Source organism: Astatotilapia calliptera, chromosome 23 (assembly GCF_964374335.1).
Source record: "Astatotilapia calliptera chromosome 23, fAstCal68.1, whole genome shotgun sequence".
Lineage (NCBI taxonomy): Eukaryota > Metazoa > Chordata > Actinopteri > Cichliformes > Cichlidae > Astatotilapia > Astatotilapia calliptera.
This window is the reverse complement of record NC_137443.1, coordinates 26886594-26908975: the sequence shown is the minus strand read 5'-3', so window position 1 is coordinate 26908975 and position 22382 is coordinate 26886594. Positions and strand designations below refer to the sequence as shown.

Below are 22382 nucleotides of genomic sequence, written 5' to 3'. Positions count from 1 at the left end.
TCGTTTGAAGAGTGAAACCAGTGCACAAATGTGCAAAAAGCAGGAGGGTGACTCCTCTAGTTGTAGAGAAGCCTGAAAAAAACAGGCTTACTTCTCACTTACTTACTTTCCTAATTAGTTTTTAGGGTAATTTGCTACTTTCTAGTCTAATTTACTACAACATGATAATAATTTTGATAAATTATGGTTTAAAAAAATAAATAAAAAAAAGAATGTTTTAGGTCAAAAGTTGCAAATGTGTGTGATGTGTTTGCAAACCAATATGGTGATAGAGAAAAAACTAAATAGTCTGTAAACCAATGAGAAACGTTACAGTTGCCATTCTTTATATACCGTCTATGATTTTTTAGTTATGTGTATTGTCACTCATATTCAAAATAGCAGTTTTTATAGGAGTGGGGGATTTTCTGTACAGAACTGAACAGTAGTTATGTTACTGGGACATTTGTACTAATGCTACTTCGCGATTACCCTGAATTTCATCTGAATCTCTCATTTCTCCCTGGGGAGTTTCGGCTTCCCATGTCGGACAGAATTCTTTGTAAGGCTATTTTCTGCTTTGATGTCATGAACCAAACTGAGAGGGAAACGCTGAATCATTGTTTTGCTTGGAAAAGTGTCAGATTTGTTTTTGCCAATAATTAAACTATTAACTGTGGGCACGAAACAGCAGTTTCAGCAGCTTCAAGCCAAATGCATCAGCATCGGGATCGTCCTCCGTCTTGACCTTTGACCTCCATCGTGTCAGTTGTGCGTAACTGCAGATAGCGTTGAAAGTTTCGCCCAAATCTGGGCATTGGCGTCGACTGACAGCGTTTTCTCGGCATCAGCTCCACTCCTTAATGGATGGATATCGGTGTGTCGTGACACTTGCAATTCCCCGACTGAGGCGTCGGTGCCAAAACGAGCTCAGCTTTGGCCCGAATGTGTCTGCTGTCTGGCATCTTTAACCTGATCTGTAGTCACATAAAACCTTTCCTCTCTCTTCCTCTCTCTTTGATGTGTCATCAGCAGTGAAACTCCTCTCGGCGACCCAAAATGAGGCGTATCACCCCCTCACCGTCATCCTCCACGAGGCTGATTCTACAGCTCTCGCGGTGCAGATCTGAGCGGCACAGGTCAGTTTTAGATAACAGACACACCCGAATGCATCACTGTCATGCAACACTCTTTTATTTCTCCCTGAAATTAAACCATAAGAGAACAGCACGCACAAACGACCACAATGAGTATTCCCCTCATATTGTAACAGGTTTGGTTGAGCTGCTTCTGCTACTGATGATGCTGCTGCTGCCGGACTGGGCATAGATTCATCACCGCTGCGTCACGTGACGCTCACAGTACTAAATTAGGCCAATAATCAGGGACGCCTGGCGGCTGAGTTGTTGAATGCACAGCATGTACATGCAACAGTCCCGAGGCGTGTTCTGCAATGGCATCCTTCTCTCTCGCTCCCTTCTTGCCTTATTTCAGCGTGCAGCAAAAACCAGAGACGCACACAGACACGTTGATCCCTGCAAATATATCCCTAGCACATTGTGGGCCTTGTTAATAACCACACGCACACACCGGCGGTGTCAGATGGCCAGTGATGTCGGCCACGGAGAGGGGAGAGCGGGCACGGCTGTAACACAAGCGACCACACCAATCAGGGAGGAGACGGGAGTTGTTTGGTCATTTAAGGTTGGAAACAGGTTGACGTAGATCCTGGAGGGTTTTTTCTTAGTTATTTACACTATTCCAGATTAATTGATGTGATTTACACCAGAGCAAAGGGTGCAATTTGCAGGCAAAAGCGGGGATGGAGTGGGTTGTAGCACACCTGTAATCCTCAGTGTGTGACCCTAATCCCAACCATGTCTGAGACAAATGGCATCTGATTTTTTTTTAGGGGGTGTAAATGTAAAAATAATATAAATAATAATTTGTTTTAGTTCCCTGATTGCAAAGACTGAGAAGAATAATTTTCAAAAGCCCACTCCCCCCAAAAATCACCTTTTTTGTGAGGGTTAGGGTTTGTATTTTATTCAGTTAGTGCAGATTATAATATTATATTTTTATTATATTAGGCACATTAAGACTTTATTTTTTGCTTCCTACTTGTCCGTTTAGCGTGAGTGCACACCGTTACACTGAGAGACTGGAGAACACCACCCGACACGAAATCAGGAAGCTTCCAGGATGAAGATCTAGCCGTCTTCTAATCGAGAGGTCGGAGCGTCCCCGGGCAAAAATACTGAACCTCAGACTGCTGCTGACAGAGCCCTCATCGTGTGTGTGGGGTGTGTGAGCACCGAGTAGAAATTAATATAAGTACAAACACATTTACACTGACAGAGGTATGCAAATTAATATTTTCAAAGGACAAAATCACATGCAAATTTTTACAAACCTAAAACAAAACCTTGATTGATTGAACAATTGGAAGCCAGAGGAGAAGTAAATATTAGCACATATGTGTGTGTGTGTGTGTGTGTGTGTGTGTGTGTGTGTGTGTGTGTGTGTGTGTGTGTGTGTGTGTGTGTGTGTGTGTGTGTGTGTAGTCTCTGTTTTCTTTCAGAGAGATTGCAGATTAAATTTTCACAAGGCAAAAAAAGAGAAAAAGATTCCATGTTTGTAAAAGCTTTTGAGAATAAGGGTGGGGTTTAAAAGTAAGCTGTAAGAGGATCACTTCTCAAAGGATACCTGCACGGACAGAAGTTAAGCCGCAAGTGCACGAACGTGTCTAACAGGTCAGCTTGTTACAGACGGACTCCCTGCACGCTTCTTCTAGAGCAGGAAGTTCGCAGCATCGGGTGAAAGTAACACCGAATAGCGTCTATCACAGATTCTTCTTTAATTCCAGTAAAGTGCTTTTTCTTATTATTATTTTATTTATTTTGAATTTTTTTGCTTGAAGCACAGCACGCATCTCTGCCTCTGATTCGGCTTCTTATTGCTGATTTTTTTCTCCTGCCCCATTAGCGGTAAATACGCCGCCTTTTGTAGGTTTGATTTGTGGTCGTTTACATGAAATCTTCTGAGGACTCAGTCGCTGTGGGCAAAAACGATCTGCAGAAAACCCACTAAAAGTCAGCTGCTTTGACCTCTGACCTCCCCCGTTCGCCGCCTGTGATCTCAAAATTGCATCCTATGAGTGACGTTTGTTATTATTAACACGGAGGGTTTTTTCTCTCTCTCTTTTTTTTGTAACAGCAGCTGACAGCGAGCGTAACCCGACTGCTCAGCAGTCGCACAAACAGAAGCCGTAATTAGACCGACAGATCCTCCAAATACTGCGAGACGTTCCTGCAGAAGCCTCTGCACTGCTGTCTTTGTGTGTTTACACCGTCGAAAAAAACTAAAAGTGGGCCTTCTCTCTCTCTCCCACACACACACACACTGAGGCTGGGAGAGAAAATTAGGATTATAATCTCGGTAATCAGCAGTCACGCCTGAGGCGGGCAGCTGCAGAACTGCAGAGCTCCAATTTAGGCGTCGGACATTAAAAACCATTAAAACCCAAGTGAATTTCCCACTTATTGATTTTTCTGGGGCAACAATTCAACTTCAGGAAGGAGGAACAACAGAAAAAAGAAAGAAAGAAAGCCAAAAGAAAAAGCAACAGCGGGTAATGTGCTGCGAAATGTTCTTGTTTTTATTTCCAGAAAAGAAAAAAAGCCATAAAAAACACACGTTTTGATCATTTTCACTTCAAACCTGCACAGTTATCTCACACTTTTTATTCTGCAGGTAATGCGCACACACACAAAATGATGAATCATGCATGTGTTGTTTCGGGTACCCCCCCCCCCCCCCTTCCCCTCCCCTTCCTTCATTGAAACCAATATATTCATTAAGCACAAGGTCCCCCTATAGGTCACACACCGACTGTAATCCGTTTTCACGGTGAATATGTGGTGGCCCCACGGACGATGGAGGGGTGGGGGTGTGGGAGAGGTGCCACTCAGTGGGGGCAGAGTTGGAGCTGCGGTTCAAGTGTGTGTGTGTGTGTGTAAGAGAGAGAGTGAAAGAGGAGGAAAAAGGGGGTGGGGTGGGGGGATTATGGCGTGACTGCTTGGTTTACACCGTGGTAGCAAATTACACGTGACAACAATTCACCCGGAACCAGAACCACTCTGGACCCCGAGCAGCAACAGCAACGGGGGGCGAAGCAGCTTCGCTGGTCCTCGTCATGCTCAGGTTCCTTGTCTTCCTCCTACGACATCATCCTCATCAGGGTTTAAGGAAGGAGACGAGAAGAAACGATGGAAGTGATTAAAAAAATACAGAAAAACAAAAATAATGAGAGAGAGAGGACACTTCCTCTCCTTGCAGACAACAACAACAATAATAATAATAACAATAACACAGAGGAGGGGTTTCTATGCAAAAGTTTCTTTTGCAACCTCTGATGTTTTTGTTTTGTTTTTTTGGTGTGAGTGTTGGGGGGGGGGGGGCATAGGGGTGGAGGTGGTGGAGGTGATGGGGAGGTTGAGGTGAGGTGGGGGTAAATCATCCAGTTCAGCCCCTTGATTGATGATTTAATTAGCCATACAGTGGCGAACTGCAGGGAGGACAGGACGCAAAATAATGCTTTATTTACATAACCAATCAGAGCACTGCAAAGGTGGAGCTTCCTCCCTCTCTCCCTCCCTCTCTCTCTCTCTCTCTCTTTCTCTCTCTCTCTCTCTCTGTGAGTGGTGCAGAGATGGTTGACTTCTGTAATAAATGCGGGATTCATCCTGTTAAGTGGCGTCCAGAAACACACACACAGACAGAGAGGGAAAAATCACTCGAACCATCCCGGAATATTCCTCTGATATTCCTGCGCGGGCTCGTGCGGCTGTGGCGGTGTGACATCACACTCACTTTATTCCAGTTGGGGTCTTTTTTTTATTTTTTTTTTAAATAAAAACAAACAAACAGAAAAAAATGTATTGATTTCCCCCCCTGCCTTCACACACGCGCCGAGGCTGCGCGGCAAGCATCGGGGGAAACCGGCAAACATGGGACTATTTTTTTTTTCGTGTTTTATTTTCAGTTTTTTAAGTTGGATAATGCGCCGAGTTTGCGCGCAGGTGCATTGATTTAAACACACCTCCAGAAACGAACCGCAAAAAAAAGAATAAAACTTGTTCCAAAAGGATCAAAAAATAAATATGAGGGGGAAAAAAATAAAAGAATTAAGACGAGCCGAAAACAAGAAAATGATCATTTCTAACATTTTTAACTAAAAAACGAAAACATTTTTTCAGAACCCAAAAACTAATAAAATTGAGGAAAAGCTGCGTTTTCACCAAATTTACATATTTACAGCGTAAATAAAAACCGAACATCCGCCAATCTTTTGCAGCCAATTACAAAATAATAATAATAATAATAATAATTAAATACAGAACACATGTAACTGCCCCCCCCCCCCCCCCCCCCCCAGCTCCAGCATCCCTCTCCTGTTTCTGCGACTTAAACCACATTACTCCTAACAACAGGCACACATTTCCACGAGCGAACACATATAAAAATGAATCATCCTTATGAGTTTTTTTCCTTTTGCCCCCCTCCCCCAACCACCACCACCTCACCTCCTCCACCTATCTTCTCTCTGCAACACAAACACTCAGAAGACAGGGGTTAAAAAAAGAAGTACACTCACTGTCGCCTGGTTCTTACTCCGTGTCGAAGCCCGACATAGTTGGTTTCACGCTCCAAAAAAATAAGAAGAAGAAAAAAGGGAAAAAAAGAAGACGAAGAAGAAGAGAGAGAGGGAGGGAGGGTAGAGAGAGAGAGAGAGGAGGGGAACTTGAGCCCAGAAAGATGCTCACGTTTGGCTCTCCTCAATTATCCCCTCCCGTGAAGATAGGTGGCGTGCGTTTCAGGGGGCTTCTCCTCTCTCTGTGTGTTTGCACGGCAAAGAAAAGGAGGTGGAAAGGGAAAAAAAAATGTCATTAGAAGAGGCGTAACACGTCAGTCCCTACCCAGGTTTGTTTCCTGGAGTGGGTGTAAGACATCAGTTGTAAACCTGCCCTAGCAGGAATAGCGGTCCCTCCCTCCTCCCAACTATTTCTAAGGCTTTTATTTCTAAGGCTTTATCAACACCGGTGGAACAGGACCCGCTCACCGCCGCCAAGCTCCCGCTATCAGCCCGTCCTCGCAGCTCCTCTTCCCCGCAAAAAGAAGCCTCTGGACCCTCCTTTAAAAAAAAAAGCAAAAAAAAAAAAAAAGAACAAAACAACAAAAAGAAAAACCCAAAAGAGAAAAAACAGAGCCGAGCAGGTATGTGCATCCTTACTTTTCTATCATTTCCACTCTTTTTTTCTTTTATATTCCTCCTCTCTCGCGCTCTCTCTCTTTCTCTCTCTCTCTGTCGCTCTCGCGCTGTCGCTCGCTGTCTCGCGGACAAATTGTGTCGGATATTACAACTTCCACGCGCTCGCGCCAGAGTTTGGGAGCTCCGAAACTTCGACTTACCTGCGCAGGTGGAGAAAGGTGCGCTTGGGTTTAAAAAAATTATTTATTTTATTTTCTTTAAAGGAAAAAAAATCCATCCGCTTTTTACATTTTTCCCACACACACACGCAGACACACGCCTCCCTGCGCTCTGCTCGCCGTCTCCCTCCGCGGTGTCCTGTAGAGGCGTCCTGCGGGGTTGTGACAGTCGGGGAGAAGCTGCTTTTTGTCGGGCGTCTGTCGCCGTACAGCCCCGGAGACCCGGAGAAAAAAAGGCGATTCCGTACGGGTGTCTTTGTTTTTTTTATTCATTTATTTATTTCCTCTCGTTCTGGATCTTATTTGAACCATTTCTCCCACTCGCTCGCTCACTCAGCTCTCCACTCCAATACCCACTTTTCCCAGTAACGGCGATTTGCGCTGATAGATTCGCAGGCGAAACGCGCAATTTGGCTCTAATCGCTTCTTCTACTTTTATGTTTATGCGCCATTTGTGCCTTAAAGCTTTCTTTCCTCTCTCCTCTTTCTTCTTCTTCTTCTTTTGGCACATTTGAACAATTATCTCCCCCCCCCCCCCCCCCCCCCCGTCCATCTGTTATTTATTAGCAGAGTTTGGATTCACTTTATTAAACCTGAAAGAGCAATTTTTGCTCAAGTGTTTATCGGGTGTTGCGTGACTTTTAAATCCCAGTGAAAGCCCTCCGTTTTTAAAAGAACAGAGTGACTGAAATGTGAGTTTGTTCTCCCTAAAAAAAAGCGCAAAAAACTAGAAAATGATTGTTTTGAAGTTTAATTAAAAGAAGTGGATTTTTTTAAATATTTTGCTTACAACGGAGAGGAGGAGGTAGAGAGCGGGCTGTGAAACTTTCCTGATTTTAAATAAGAAGAATTCCGCTTCTCGTCCTCAGCCCTGATCTCTGAGCCGATCAGCTGAAAATCTAAATTAGACGGACACGGATCTCCCCCCCACCCTCCACCTCACCGCTCCTCTCCTCTCCTTCCTTTCCCCTATTTCTCCCATTTTTTCTTTCCTCCTCTCTCTCTTTGAAACGATCTGTCCCTCCGATCCAACACGCATTTTCAGCTTCTCGTCCGGGGCGCAAGTGGATGTGGATCACTCTCACACCCCTCCTCCTCCTCCTTCTACTACTTCACCACCACCACCACTACCTCCTCCTTCCCTTCACCCCAACTCACATTGTTGGTGCTGGTGTGTGTGTCTGTGTGTGTTTTCAGATCTCAAGCTGAAATCAAGGAATCGAGTCCATGCGAGCTGCCATCTGATCCCACACACACACTTATCAATGAAGCAGGAGATCATGGCGGATGGCCCCAGGTGTAAGAGGCGAAAACAAGCCAACCCGAGACGGAAAAACGGTAAGAGAAAAGATGACGGGACGCAAAGCTGCTGCTGTTGTTGTTGTGGTGTTAGTGATGGTGGTGGTTGTGTGTGTGTGTGTGTGTGTGAGTAGTGTAGAGGTGGTGGTATCTTTGGATGTAAGCCCGCTTTCAAGGCTTCTCGCTGCGGTTCAGGGGTGTGTGTGTGTGTGTGAGAGAGAGAGAGAGAGAGTCCGCGTTCATTCGGGCTTAAAAATAAATTATTATGACTATTTACTTTATTTAGTTTTTACGCGTGGATGTAAAGAGAGCGTTACCCCGGGAGAGAAAGTGTGCGTAAATGCGTCCTAGGATTCAGTTTCTCTGTCCTTTTTTTATTTTATTTTATTTTTTTTACTTATTTATAATTTGAAATAATAGCGGCTTTTAATTGTGGTGAAGCGAGGGGGAGGGTGGAGGGGGTGAAGATTGTCAGGAGGCTTGTGTTGAAAAAAACAAAACAAAAGAAAAGTCCAAAAATGTTAAATAGTGAGAATAAACTTGTGGATGTTGGAAAGTTTGGCGGTTGCCGGCTGCTTTCTCTTTGGGGAAAAAAAGAGAAAAGACAAGAAAAATCGGCCATGGGGGAGGACTGAGTGTCTGCCTGAGTGTAGCGGTCACTGGCTGTGGAGGAAAAAAAGTCCAGTCTTGTGACTTTGAGTTTTTAATCCACGCGCTGGCACTCCGTGACCACCACACACAAAAACACACACACACTTTCCCCCTCTATTTCTATAATAAATCCACGCTAATGGGCCTTTATATTCTTTCTTTTTCATTAGTATTTTTCGAAGTCTTTGAACGCCTCACTGTCGCTGCTTTTCCGGGACATATCTCACAGGAGGTGGCACTTGGCTTCTCTGGTTCACTTTTTTCCTTTTTTGAATTTTTTTTAAACGATTAAAAAAACAACAACAACAATAACAACTTTATTTTCCTATCAGTAAGTGAAGGCAGCACGAGAGGCTTGTATAAATAGGGTGACATGTCCGATAAATGCTGGACATTAATTGGGTCTGGACTGGGGAGCGCTGGAGGTGGAGATTTGTTGCTTTTCTTCCTCCATTTGACTGCACCACACTTTTCCCCACAAGAGGCAAATCTGCAGTGACATTTCCTGGCCCCCGTTATTCCTGATTATTCCATACAGGCTCAGAGAGAGAGTGTGTGTGTGTGTGTGTGTAAGTGTGTGTGATTCAGCAGGTTTTTATTTGCAGTTTTTAATTTTAAAAGAAAGGAAAGACAGAGAGAGAGAGAAAACTGTGCCCCCACAGGTTATTTATCTAGATCAGATTTCACTTATTGATCCCGCACAATCGATGGCAGACAAGCATTTTGTTCCACGCTTAAAGAGCCTCACAACAGTGCAGGAGATCTCTCACGTTCTGGATCTGCGGCAAGATGGAATAACAAGGACGGAAGAGATGTGATGGTGTGTGTGTGTGTGTGTGTGTGTGCATTTTAGCCTTGGCCACCTGTTTTGGTTAAAAAGGAAATAAAAATAATAATAATAATAATAATAATAATAATAGGAGCACAAATATCATTTTCACACCCTTAAACCTGACGGAGCTCTGGCACGGCTGCAGGGAGATTATTTTTATCTGTTGTAGGGAAAGCATGCAGCGTATTCCCGTCTTCTTCTTCTTCTTCTTTCCTTATTTTAAAAGAAAGTACATTTATTAAAAAAAAAAAAGTCAAACAAGCCCTCTCTGATGACCCCCCCCCCCTACTATTCCCTTCTTCCTCCTCACTCCTCAACCCCTCACCCCCCCACCCACCCCCAACCCCCCTCCTCTGGGAATTCAGAGGCTTATTGAGGCTTGGCCACTCTCTCCTCTCTGTCCTCTTCCTGCCCGGGCTCGGGTCGCTCGGAGGGGATGGCGGTTTGTTTACGGCTCGGCTGCCACACTTAAAAACAAAACACAGATTTAAAAATGAAGAAGAAGAAGAAGGAGGAATGCTAAATATTCCAGCAGATGGATGTCGAGTTAGGAGCACTAACTGGCAAATCAGATGAATGTACACAAATGCGATATACGTTGAATTAGAGCTGGTGTCTCTGAGGCGGCGGTGCGCTAATTCTAATTTGTGTGCCACCTGTTTTGTTATGTTTTTTTTTTACTATTTTTTTAAAAATAGAAATAACACACACACACACACCCCTTCCTCCTCCTCCTCCTCTTCTTCGGTGGAGCGCTTTCTTGGAGCCCCTCTTTGACATTCTCCTCCAGATGACTGTTGGCCTTCAGGGTTGGAGTTGCTGCGCTCGCTCTCACGTCATGTGGTATTTAACAGCGCAGTTCGCCACTTATCCCTCTCCCAAAAAAAACCCGCCTCTCTTGCAGATTTCCGAGGAAAATATTTTTTATGAAAAAGCGCAGAAATGACATTTTTTTATTCTCACACGACTGTTAGAACCACCGCAGAGAGAGGGAGAAGAGAGAGAGAGGGTCTCTTCTTCCTGCTGTGAAACTCGATCTCAGCAGCGTGAAGCGTTTGAGAGTTTGGCCTTCGCCAGGTGTTGCTTGTCACATCCAGCTGTGACAGCACACACACTTACACACACACACACACACACACACACGGACACACACACACACAGACATACACACACCTGTCCTTATTTTCTTATTACTCAACCAGCATCAAAAACAAAAAAGAAACCACGAAAAGCTCGACTCTGTTTTTGCAGTTTGGACTCCCTGCACGAGGAGAGGAGGAAGGAGGAAACACACATGTTGCAGATGTTGCAGGTGCTTTTCCCGTCCTGCTTTCTTTTTTCCTTTTCTTTTTTTCTTTTTCGGTGATTCTTCGCCCTCCAAAATACTCCTATTACATAATCCGAAGCAGTCCGAATCCTGCTCTCTATCTATTGCTGACTCTTTCTCCTCAGTTGTGCGAATGTTGTCACATATTTATGAGTAAAATGGAGGAAGAAACCATCTTTTTATTCTTCTTCTATTCTGCTTGTTTTTTTTAAAGTTGTGTTTGGAGCATCTGCAGTCAAAAATTTAGGGGGGTGAGGGCGACTAAGCAAAAAGAGAAGGAAGAGGTTGGGGGTGAGGAGGAGGAGGTTTCACGGGGCGCTCGCGGACAATTGATTGTCAGCGGTAATGTGTTTCATTTACATGTTTATACCGTCAATAGTGGCGAACAAGGGGGGGTGTCCACGGCACGCCATTCACTGCTGCCATTCCCATACGGGCTGGCGATTGTTGTGCACCAGCAGACAGAGCAGGAGAAGAAAGAAAGAAAGGACAGAGAGAAAGAGTTCAGCTGTGCGTTATTTTCTTTAAGTGAAATGATGACATCAGGCAGGGACGACTCCTCCGAGCCTCCTGCCTGTCACTGCACTGCTTCGGCATCGAGAGGCCCGATATTCCTCCTGCTCGGAGCTAAATATATCTGTGAATGAGATTGCTGTGGAGGGAGGAAAAGCAAAAACATAAACAAAAATATATTCAAAGGAAAATAGAAAAGGAGGGACTTTTTATTCCTTATAAAATTCCTGTGATTGGGATTTATTTCGGAGATGCGGTGTGATGTCTGCTCCTCTTAGCGTGTGCTTTCCACCAGGAATTAAATCAGGAATGTTGCTCGGGCTGCAGCACATGCACGTTTTCTTTCTTCGACTTCTTCCTCTTTTTTTCCATGCTTTGATAAGGCAGATAAAAGCAAATAGCATGGCTTGTGGCTGTACCCCCCCCCCCCCCCCCCAACACACACACACATATTTTTAAAAAAGGAGGAGAGGTAGAAGCTAATGATCATCTCACCTTCATCCTAAACGCAGGACAGCAAACTTTCATCAATTCCCTCCTCCACCTTCTTTTAATTTTTATTATTATATCCCCCCCCCCCCCCCCCCCCCACACACACACACACACACACACACACAGACACACACACACACGCACCACACACCCCAGGGGAAAAAAGGCATTTTTTTTACACTTCTTTTCTTAAAAAAACCAAAAAAACTCCTTCCTCCTCTTCTTCCTCCTTCCTCCTCGACCGCCCTGCCTACTTGTGTGGAGATATTTTTTCCGCCTGGCGGCCAGAGAACACACACTCACAGAGGCACGGCGAGCCCGGACCCCCTGACACCGCGGGTCTTTGGAATGCCTTAGGTACGATTTCACTTTCGCTCACATCAATGCTGACCTGAATGCCTTTCATATCTGATCCGCCGCGTCTCTCCTGGTAAACATCCCCCCGGGGGGAGGAGGAGGGAGGGAGGAAGAGGAGAGTAGAGAGGGGTGGGGGGGAACAAAGAAAAGGAGCTCCTCTTCTCCTCCTTCTTCTTCTCCTTCTTCTTCTCCTCCTTCTTCTCCCTCTTAATCACAATTCAGCCCCTTTCGCCGCCAGCAGCAGGGCTCGCACATTTGCATTCAGCATCAGGAAGAAAAAAAAAGGGCCTGAGATGAAAAGGGGGGCGAGAGAGAGAGAGAGAGGAGAGAAAAAAGGGAGACGAGGAAAGGGGGGAAAACTAGAGGTGGGTGGGTGGTGGGAGAGAAATAACTAGGGTGTTTGTGGTTGTTTGTTGGTTGTCCCCTGGTTACAAGCCTTTTATAGCCTCCCTTACTCCATTGCAAGGGTCCCCGGGCCCCTCCTGACAGACAGATAGTGTTACGAGATGCCCACACTATTCGTGGCCACTCACACTTAAGAAGAAGGAGGAGAAGAAGAGAGAGGTATAAAAAAAAGAAAAAGATCCTGGCTGCAACCGATTGGATTGTGCACAAAGAAGGAGATAAGAGTCGGGAGCAGGTGTCTGCACGATGCGCTTTTTTTCCCTCTGCTTCTTCTTCCTCTGTTTGGCACCAACTTCTCGGCAACTTTGCACGTGAATTCAAATAAATAAATAAAATAGTAGCCGCAGTCTTTAATTATTTATCTGTTATCGTCGGATTGCCAGAGCTGTAAAGTGTTGGATGGATGGAGAGGCGGGGGTATCATGTGATCTGGATTTCAGTTTTCCTTTCATCCCTTCCTCACCCACAACTTTCCTCTCTTTATTTTTTTTCTTTCCTCTTTCTTTTCGGTTAAGAAGAAGGATTATCGGTACACCTTCCCTCCCTCCCTACTGGCCCAAGCTGCGCAGGATTTAGGCAGATTTACTTCAGCAAACACCTTTGGACACTGGGGCTTGTTGGTGGTGGTGGTGGATGGGGGGGGTGAGAGAGAGAGAGGAATACGAGTCTGTTTGCAAAAGGGGCCTTTTGTTCGGAGAGGTTCTGGATAATGCCTTACCAGGCAGCCACGATATTAACCCGTGCGTTGGAGAAAACAGGGGTGGAGGGGTTAATGCTTTGCATGAGAGCGCTGTGACCATCCCTGCCGCCGCCTCCTCCTCTCTTGTTTTCTGGGTTTAGTTAAATAAAATTCCCATAATTTTGAAAAAATTCGACTCACATATATATATTTTTTTTCATGCAGAATGTATTTGGGCTGATGCACACTCACACAAACACGAAGCAACTGCCAAGAACGATGAAAGCGAGAGCGGTGGCCGGGATCCGTTGCCTGACTAACACTGAGGCATGAATCAGCCAATAGTGAGCCAACTCTGCCCCTCTCTGACTTGCCTTTATGCTTTTAAACCCGCTTGCAATGACACGTCAGACCAAAGAAAAGCAACTCTTTAAAAAAAAAAACTTTTTACTGTATCTGTTCCCTGAACCGCCGGTAAGGGTCGAGCTCGGTTTGCTTGGACTCTGGCAGTTTGTGGTGGTGTAAAGGCGGCGGCAGCAGTAAAGATGGAGCAAAGGTGACAGACTTCAAGGTGTTTGTGGCAGCCGGCTTGTCCCCTCCTTCCTTATTATTTTTTTTTATTCCACCACCACCATCCCTGAATTTGACAGCTCCTATCAACTCCCCCTCCACCCTCCCCCTCCTCCTCGCTCTAAAAGTTGCACTCAGATGTCTTTCTCCTGCTTCCCTGACTTTATTTCATGCCTCCATGCGTGTTTTCTTCCACCTCTTGTTTTTTCTCTCTCATTTTTTGGGGGGGACATTAAAAAAAAAAGCAAACACAGAAATTGAAACTTCACTGGTCCGGCAAATAATTGCATGCATTTGGACTTTTCATTTACACTCTTTACCCTAAGCCCAGGCATGTTTTATGCATCGCGTAGGAAAGATGGTAGGAGGAGGGAGGGAAAAAACATGCATTTTCTCATTTTTTTCCCTTAAAAAAAATATCATGCCTCATTTGAGTCTTTCTCAAGTGAAGATGCAAAGTCTTTATTTGGCCCATCCGTTCCATCTCGTTCCTGCTGTTTGCACTTATTCAGTCGTTGCATTTTCTACGCCTGTGATTTTTCTGTTTTTTCTTTTTTTAAAAATGCTTTTCGACATTCTTTCCACGACTTTTTTCCCATTTGCGAGGGAGTCTGGGCGCGACAGGCGACAGGTTGCTGAGCAGGTGTAAACTAACGTTCAGATTTCATAATTACACAGGAAGGAGGGGGGGGGGGGGTGCGAGGAGAGGCAAAAAACAGAAAAAAAAGAAGACGAAGAGAAAGAAAGAAAGGAGAGACAACTTAAAAAACACTGACTTCCTTTTTTCTAACAGCGCCGTCTGTGTGCACGGCAACTCTTCTAAAATGTCCCGTTTCTCTGCACATTCATCACGACTACTGCGGCTCAGAGTCCCCCCCCACACACACACCACAAATATCGATCATAATGGGGGGGAGGCGAGGCGTCAGCTCCGATTATGAAGCGCTTTTAACAAACAAGATTGAGTCTTAATAGAGCAACAAAGAATCAAATATAGATTTAATCAAAAGAGCAAACACCTCACAGCTGCTTTGAGCTCGTGTGCTAGCACGCGTGCGTGACTTATCGCTGCTGCTGTCAAGTGTAAAGCAGGGCACAGCTTCATGAAATAATCTATTAAAATAATTTTTTCCCCATTTCTTCTTCTTCTCTCCCCGTTTTTTTTATTTGGCGGCAGCTGCTTCAGAGATGACACCTTTGTGCAAACAAGTGTTGAAAGGAGCCTCCAGTTTTTCTGCTCTGATGTCGGCGCTGCTGATCTGCAAGCGCCTGCTCGCTGCCACATGTACACACACTCTCTCACACACACACACATTTAGTAGGAAACACACACACACTCTTTGATGTATGTTTGATTGTCGGGTGGAAGAGCTCTTCTGGCAAGGTCACGGCCGCGTGGAACAATCAATAACAGATCGGCAGATTAAGGCACGGTGACATCTGGAAATCTAGGTCCCTTTTTCCGCGCTCGCCTTCGTGCTTCCATCCCACCTTTAATTCTGGATAATAGAACATGCTATTTGATCAGGGGGCTCGCTTTCTTACCATAGTTTATTATTCAGAAGGTGTCCCGCTTCTCTGCCACCTAAGTGCGCCCCTCTTGTTACCTTTTCCTCTTTTTTCTTTCCTTCTAACGAGGACTTGCTGTCCGCTTCTCTTTGTGCTCCGGTCTCCCCCCCTCCCAGCTCCAATCCCGTCTTGCGTGGAAGTAAATTCAGATGTGTTATCTCAATTTAATTGCACCAGATTGCCAAGTGAGATTAGGACAAAATTAGGTCATTTTGCGGTTGCACAAATTTCACTCACTTTCATCTCGCTGTTGATCAAGCACCTTCTTAACCGGAGGTTGCAGCGCAAAGAGGGAGATGGTCAGAAATTGCCCCGACCTCCTTGTTATTCAGACGTTCATTTAACCTTTTGGCACGAAGGAGAGCTGGAACACGGACAGGGAGCGCACCCTCCCCACCCCTTTTAAATGTCATCTGTGGTGCAGGCAGTGGACTCTGAGAGGTGAATCCACGTGTTAATGGGTTCTGACTGGAGAGGGAGCCCCCTCCCCTGAACGCCTCATGTCCCGTCGCTGTCAAACACGAATGTCAAACAAACACCTCCTCAGGTAGAGGGGGGATAATCACACCGACAGGCCTGTCCTCAGCCTTTCTGACACGCAGGAAGAACAGGATGGGGGGGTCTGCAACAGAAAAAAGCTTTTTCTGGCAAGAGCGCAGGTCAAGGTTTTTCGGCAAGGTGGTCTGGCAAAGAGTTCGTGGGTTTGAGTGTAAAATACATGACGGTAAATTAAGGACTTTTGGAGCTGGAGGCTTAGGTTTGACAGGGTCGAACTTTTTGTGGTTGTGGTTGCAGTTTTGGTTTTCAGGAGTCAGAGCACGATTCTGGTTTTGGATTGGAAAAAGCTCTGAGGCTGAATTATTATCGACCTTTAGAAGTCATGATGAGGTGATAAACCCAAGGTTTGTGTGGTTGTAGCTGCTGCTTGCTTTTGAGGTCTTGAGAAATCCGATGAGACCTTTTGGCTATGGCATGCTGTTCACGCTGGATTGTTGGGACGAAAGGGTATTTCCTGACCTAGAAACCTTGCGGGAGACAACTTAGATCTGGTCTGATATGAAGACTCGAGTTCATACTTGGCCTTGTGACTCAGTCTAAGACACAGCCTGGTCTTTGGTTGAGTCAACATTTTATCGCTTGATAGCCTGGGGATGTTTTTGTACATCGCTGAGGGTTTATTCTTTGGGGTTTTCAAAAATCTTACGAATTCCGTAGGGGGTAGCTATCAAGTCAAGGGTTCACCTCTTCTCTTCTGTGTTTTCCCTTCTCATTTTTGGTTGGAAAACCTTCAGGTTAGACTTGTGTTGCACTATCAAGTCATTAGATCGGTGCCTAAACTCTAAACATGAACAACCAGGGGGAATCTAACTCTCCTTTTTGCTCCTCGCCCCACCTTTGTGTCGCCCAACCAGTCCATTTCCCCTTACCTCTACTTCCATCCATCCCAGTCAGTCATCTAATCAGTCAGCCGTCTCTAATTACTTCTCCCCCACCCAAGGGAAGCTACTTCCTTATCGCCTGGCCGTCTTGCTCCGGCATTCCTGAGATAAATTCTCCACCACTTTGTTATTCTTACTACTTAGGGGTATTGGAATTAGCATGGCCATCAAAGCAGACCTTGTACTCTGCCTTTTTTCTCACACACCCCCTCACGACCTTATCTGTGGTCATACATTACAGTCGGGCATGGGGGGGAGGCGTGCCCACAGGCCGCAGAGGTGAATAACGGACAGAGGTATCGAGCCGACTTCAAAGACGTGTGGGATGATGAAGCGATGCAAATGTGCAGCTTGTGGCCTTTGTAGCCATGCAGGTACTCGAGGGCTGCGTGGTAAAGGATTAGTCAAATTGCACTCGGCGGTCCAGGTATTGCATGTGTCCTTTCATATTTCCATGTTTGTATTTATAGAAAACGGCACACTAAAGGGCTTCCTGCGCTGCCAGAAAGCTGTCATTTACGCACCGAGCCAGTTTCACAACCTCACCAGCTCCTTCATACCTGTTAAAACCTCCACTTGGCAATCTCAAGCATCCTGGGGTAAATAATCAGTGCTCCATTCATCCCCACAAACCCCACTTTCTTTTTTTTTTGCTACCGCTTCTTTCTTTTTTTTTGCAGATGTACGGGTTCGCCCTCGCTTCCTTCCTTCCTTCCGCTCCTCGCCGTATGTTACCCAACATGGTTTATACCTCAACAGCAAGCAGACGCCGCCTTATAAACTGGCAATCACAGTATCCCTAATGTTATTACTTTTCATAATTAGTTACAGCAACACTCATTCCACGACTGGCGGAAAGGAGTATTCCTTAGTAATTAAGGTAATGAAATATTCATTTATGCTACCTTTTCAGCGGTCTCACAAATGAGCCAGCCATGCTTAATGTCCGCCCTGCCTCTGATTTTATTATGATGGCAGACTGGCACATCTGCAATTAGTACTCGCGCTGACAGTTAGCGTTTCAGTTAGCGGCACTAAGCAGAGGGAGGCGAGGTGAGGTAGCGAAGGGTGGGTTGGGTGCACCCCGGTGCGATTACACGCCCCTCTGCCACCCTACCTACCCCCCCTCCACAGCTTGCAGCCTTTACTCCACTTGTCTTTTTTTCTTTTGCCCCCCTTTTCTGCTTTTTTCCTGTTACCTTTTTCTCCTCCCCGACGGAGAGGTTACCTTTTCCCAACGGTGCAAAATTGACTTGACATAACTGTTCATCAGTTTCAGTCCTCCCCGCTGCTGTCACCGCCACCACCGCCGCCCTCTCTCTCCCCTAGCTCACCCCAAGGTAGTTTGCATCAAATCAGGCCCAGTCAAGCTTCAAGTGGAAATTGGCAGGCCAGAACCTGACAGTGGAGGAGAAAACGAAGGAAGGGAGGGAGGAAAGAAGCAGGCAAATCACGGCACACAAGGAGAGACCTGAACTACATCCAAGATGGTGATCGGGAGGTCAAGCTTTGGGGTTAAGTGCTAATAAGTCAGCTCGGAATCAAATCTTATTAGCGAGAATATAGCTAACAGTTTGGATATTTACTGGGCCAGATTGCCACATTTCTTCTTGCTTGGAACCACTGACACGAGCAGTTTTCCCACCGGCTCGGAGCCACGACGTAGCGAAAAACATAAATTTTAAGGAAAGTATGAATATTAATTACCAGCTGGGAGAAAAAGGAAGTCAGAGGAGTTTTTATTTTGCATATTTTTAAAGGGGTGGTGGCCATCTTCTTAAAGAGGGGCCACAAACATGCATCCATATTTGCATATTTTTGGACACATGTATTTATACGCCACCCATCTGTGCATGCTCACTGGCATGCACATGTTTCCCCCTCCTCCTGATCCTCGCTGTGGCCCGCAGTGGGACATTTAGTGATGAAACTTTTAGCGACTCTTCGCATTTGCTCCAGTTCTGTCGCAGCCACGTCACACGAAGCTCAAACCCCTCCTCGCCTCCCTCCTCACAGCTGCTATATATTCTTATTAAGCGAGAGAGGTGAGTGCTCTTTTTCTCTTTTCTTGTTGTTTTTTTCTTGCCCCTTTAATGGCCTCTGAGGATTTTTGACGCTCCTTCTTCACTCTTGCGTCGCCCCATCACACCTTCTCCCTCTTTATCTTCATCTACTTGCGTCATCCTGGCTCCTTCCTCGCTCCTTCCTCGCCACTTTCTCCTTTTCTCCCACCTTCTATCTTAATCTCCCCCCCCCGCCTCCCTAGCCTAACCCTCATATTTTCGCCCTTTCTCTCATTCCCATTCCCTGCCTCCCTGTCCTCGGCTTTGCATGTGCCTCCGATGGGCTGATGGGCTGTTGCGACAGGGCAGCATTGAGGTAAAACGGTGTGACGGCAGAGTTTTGTTAAGCCGAGAACAAAGGCCTCGGAGATGCCGGGGCCAAGCCATTGTCCCCCCCCCCCGTCCCCATATTGGCCTTGCCACAGTTTTGCAAGATTTAATGCTCTGTTTACCTCCAGCCAATCACCACTAATATTCAAAGAGGAGCTTCTTCCTTTAAGATAGATCCCTCAAAAAAGAGAAAGACCTGCGGGTTTGCTTGTAGAGGAGTGTAACGCAGGGTATTCATCGAAAATCATAAAAGGAAGTTGTATTCAAATCAAACTGTCAACCTTGGGCCTGCAGTTGTACGGAAGTAGTGGCATGCTCCTTATATACATCTCAAACTTCCTGCGAATCCCATAAATCTTTAAAATAACACCAAATGCTTTTTGCAAACAGCGAGACTGACGGTGACTGTGAGAGAGATAGGGAACAAGTGTATGTGTGTGTGTCACACAGAGGGAACGTGTGTGTGTGTGTGTGTGTCTGGTCCGTTGGAGTTACCCTGCATGGTCTTTGGGCAAACTGAAAGCAGTGCTCAGTGGGATTAGAGAATGAGTGTTGCTGGGGGTGGCGGAGGGTGGGTGGAAGGGGGGCAGAACACAAGAGGATTCTGGGAGGTTTTTTTTTTCCCTGTGCTATAGCAGCAATCTGCTAAAGAGAGAAAACAACTGCTTCCTAAAGGGCGCGTACAAAAAAAATCCTAGATCCTGATCGCTCCTGATAGCAAATCATTTCCCAAAAATGTAACCTGGGAAGCTGGGAGTTTTAAAGAAAGGTGCTTAATTTGCACGGAGTGCATGAATAAATAAATCTACAAGTTAAAATACAAAAATATATATATAAATTTATCACATTTTTCCTCTAGCAGGTCTCCGTCTTCTGTCTACACCTGCATCACTCTACAGGAAAAAGTGTTTATCTACCTTTGATGAGAGGGCGTACTCATTAATGGCTTCCCTCTCAATTTGGCTGGCGGATGTAGATAGCAGACAGAAAATAGTTCCTGCATGCTAAAAGCTACTGCTCACACAATGTTTGTGGATTTTTTGAATAACCTGGTCATGAAAAGCTACTTTCAGCTGCTTCCTCCTCTTTGATCCGGCTTCTGACACAACCCTGAAAGGATTAGTGTCTTCTGCTGGAATCAAACCAGTGACCTCATGAAGGACCTGGTCCTTCATGAGGTCCTTTTAGCGCCATTTTACTCAAATTATTCACTCCAAAACTGTGCAACTCACACCAGAAACACCTGCAACACCTAAATTTGACCTTTGTGGCTCAGGGTAAAAAAGTCGCACCTCCAAGCTTACACAAGCATTTTAAGGATTTACTCCGCAATGTGGCACGTTTGCTTTATTTATTTATTTTCGCTTCAAGTGACTCAGACATTAAAATCAAAGTTTCCGCGAACAAGGGGCCGTAAACGCAGTCGAAAGCGCCGTCATCGAACCCAATGATATTTTCATGAGCGCATAAAGATTATGAGTCCATTTTGGTCGCACCCCATCTGTGCTTTCATTTGCGTCTATATGCCGAGCAGTTAAAGGGGGGAGGCAGAGTTAAGACGCGCCGGTGACTTTCACTCGGTTAGATAGTTTGTTAAGGTCAAACGAGATGGTTTAATCCACATGCCCTTCCTCCCTCTCCTCGAAAAGCCTTAAAACCTCGGGATGATTGACAAGCAAGGGAGTTGATGGCAGTTGTTCCGAGGTGGTGGTGGTGGGGAAGAAAGTAAATAAGACACTTCCTGCCAAATCCTCCCCATACTGCGGCGGCGATTAACGAGTTAACTAAATGAAACAATTTGTCAACAGACGAGTCTATCCAAACCCCCTTTTTTTCCACTGCTGGTTTTTGCCTTTTTTTGCCCCCCCGCCTCCCTCCCCGCAAAACAATTACAAAATTACAGTAGATAAAAACTGAACGTCGCTCCGTATTTATGCAATCAACATAACGAAGAAACAAAACAATTTAATGTGGAAAAATCATCATTCATCTGCATTATAATTGCTTCTCTTTCACATCTACGGGGATGGTTAATTAAAATTGTGATTAAATGCGCCTGCACTGCCTAAGATGTCTTCCCCCTAAACAGGTGCTACAGAATTTAAAAGTAAAGAGAGAAAGCTAATTAGCATTGGAAATTGAGAAATTGCCTGCAAGAATCGGTGTTAATTTCAGTCACTGATGAGGTAATTTATAAAGGGGGAGCACCAAGGAGAGGCTGAGATTGCAACATGGACTCCCCCACCCCACTGCACCTCACCCCAACCCCTCCATCCACATAACTGGTTTCCCAGCATGCAGGTGAAGCTGTTTGCAAAACATCGAAGCCGCTTGGTATTCTGTCTTAGTTACCGCCGCTTTAGGAGTAAAGGCAAACACATATTTTCTTTCCAAGAGGTTAAAAAAGGGAGTCAGGAGAATCGTTTCCAAGCAGTAAGATAAGAGGGGGGTTGAGGAAGTAGGAAGGAGAGGTTGCATCCTAAATCTGCCTAGAAGTTTTTTGGTTGTAGCAGCGCTCAAATGGTGGTTGTAAATCTTTCAATCCAAGTCAGGGAAAACACGACATCGAAGCTGCGGTGCTGTGGGTTTTTTTTCCCTGCTCGGGCTTTGTTGGCCGACGTCCTTCGTCCCACTCAGAGTTTCCAGAAACTTCACAGATACCGCTGATCTCGAGTTCTCGTTGTACGCTCTCCACCCCTCCCAACACTAGTAATTACCTGTCATTGTCCATCATTATAGTTGGCCTTGGAGAAATGTCAGGCCTGGAACGAGACCGAGCCAAGCTGTTCCAGCGTGTTCTGAACTTGGCCGCAACCGGGTCACATCTCCCGTTTCTGAACTCGCCCCGTTGACCTATCTGTCTCATTTATCTGCTTTATCTGTCTCTCTTGAAACGTGTCAGAGTTTGCATAAGTTTATATGCTTCTGTCAGTGGCTCTTCTTTGACAAAGACAGGCCTTGCTCCCGAATAAAAAAAAATTCTTCTTTGATGCTTGACCTTTTCTGATTTGTCACCAGCAGTGGTTTTTGGAGCAAAAAAAAACTTCAGTGGCATCAGCAGCTAAAGTTTTCACAGAAATTGCCGTTTTTGAACCGAGAAAGGGGGTTGGACAGGTGGGAGGAAGGGGGTGAGCTAGCAGGCCGGAGATCATTAGGCTTCCACAGCAGTGGAGCTGAAGCATCAGCCAGCGCAAGGTTTAAAGAAAAAAAAAACTAGGAAAGCCAATTTGCTGAGACATACTCTGTCGACCTTTCATCATAACTGGGGCCTTTTTCTTTTAGATTAAGTCCAGTGAGCAGAACCCAGCCGCCTGTCAGCCCGTTAAGCCCCCCTCCTCCTCTTCCTCCTCTTCACTTTTTAACAATCGCCTCTCTCACTCAGCCTCAA

General features: G+C 45.5%; 1 protein-coding gene and 1 long non-coding RNA gene across 5 annotated transcripts in view; one reads left to right on the top strand and one right to left on the bottom strand.

Annotated features, from left to right (window-relative positions):
- Positions 1–3616: 3616 nt before the first annotated feature.
- On the bottom strand, positions 3617–6243 carry LOC113016068 (uncharacterized). The gene is made up of 3 exons (XR_003271193.2): positions 6101–6243; positions 5636–5874; positions 3617–4211 (listed from the first exon to the last, which is right to left on the bottom strand). It is a non-coding gene; the product is annotated as an uncharacterized LOC113016068 (long non-coding RNA).
- Positions 6116–22382, top strand: part of zeb2b (zinc finger E-box binding homeobox 2b) — a 99769-nt gene continuing 83502 nt past the window's right edge. For 3 of the 4 annotated variants that reach the window (XM_026158576.2, XM_026158577.2, XM_026158573.2), the window contains exons 1-2: positions 6116–6255; positions 7666–7806. In XM_026158576.2, the coding sequence (XP_026014361.1) occupies positions 7734–7806 (73 nt within the window). In that variant the 5' untranslated portion in view covers positions 6116–6255; positions 7666–7733. Of the gene's footprint in view, positions 6256–7665; positions 7807–22382 lie in introns of those variants that run through there. The other variant, XM_026158578.2, reaches the window with a different exon arrangement.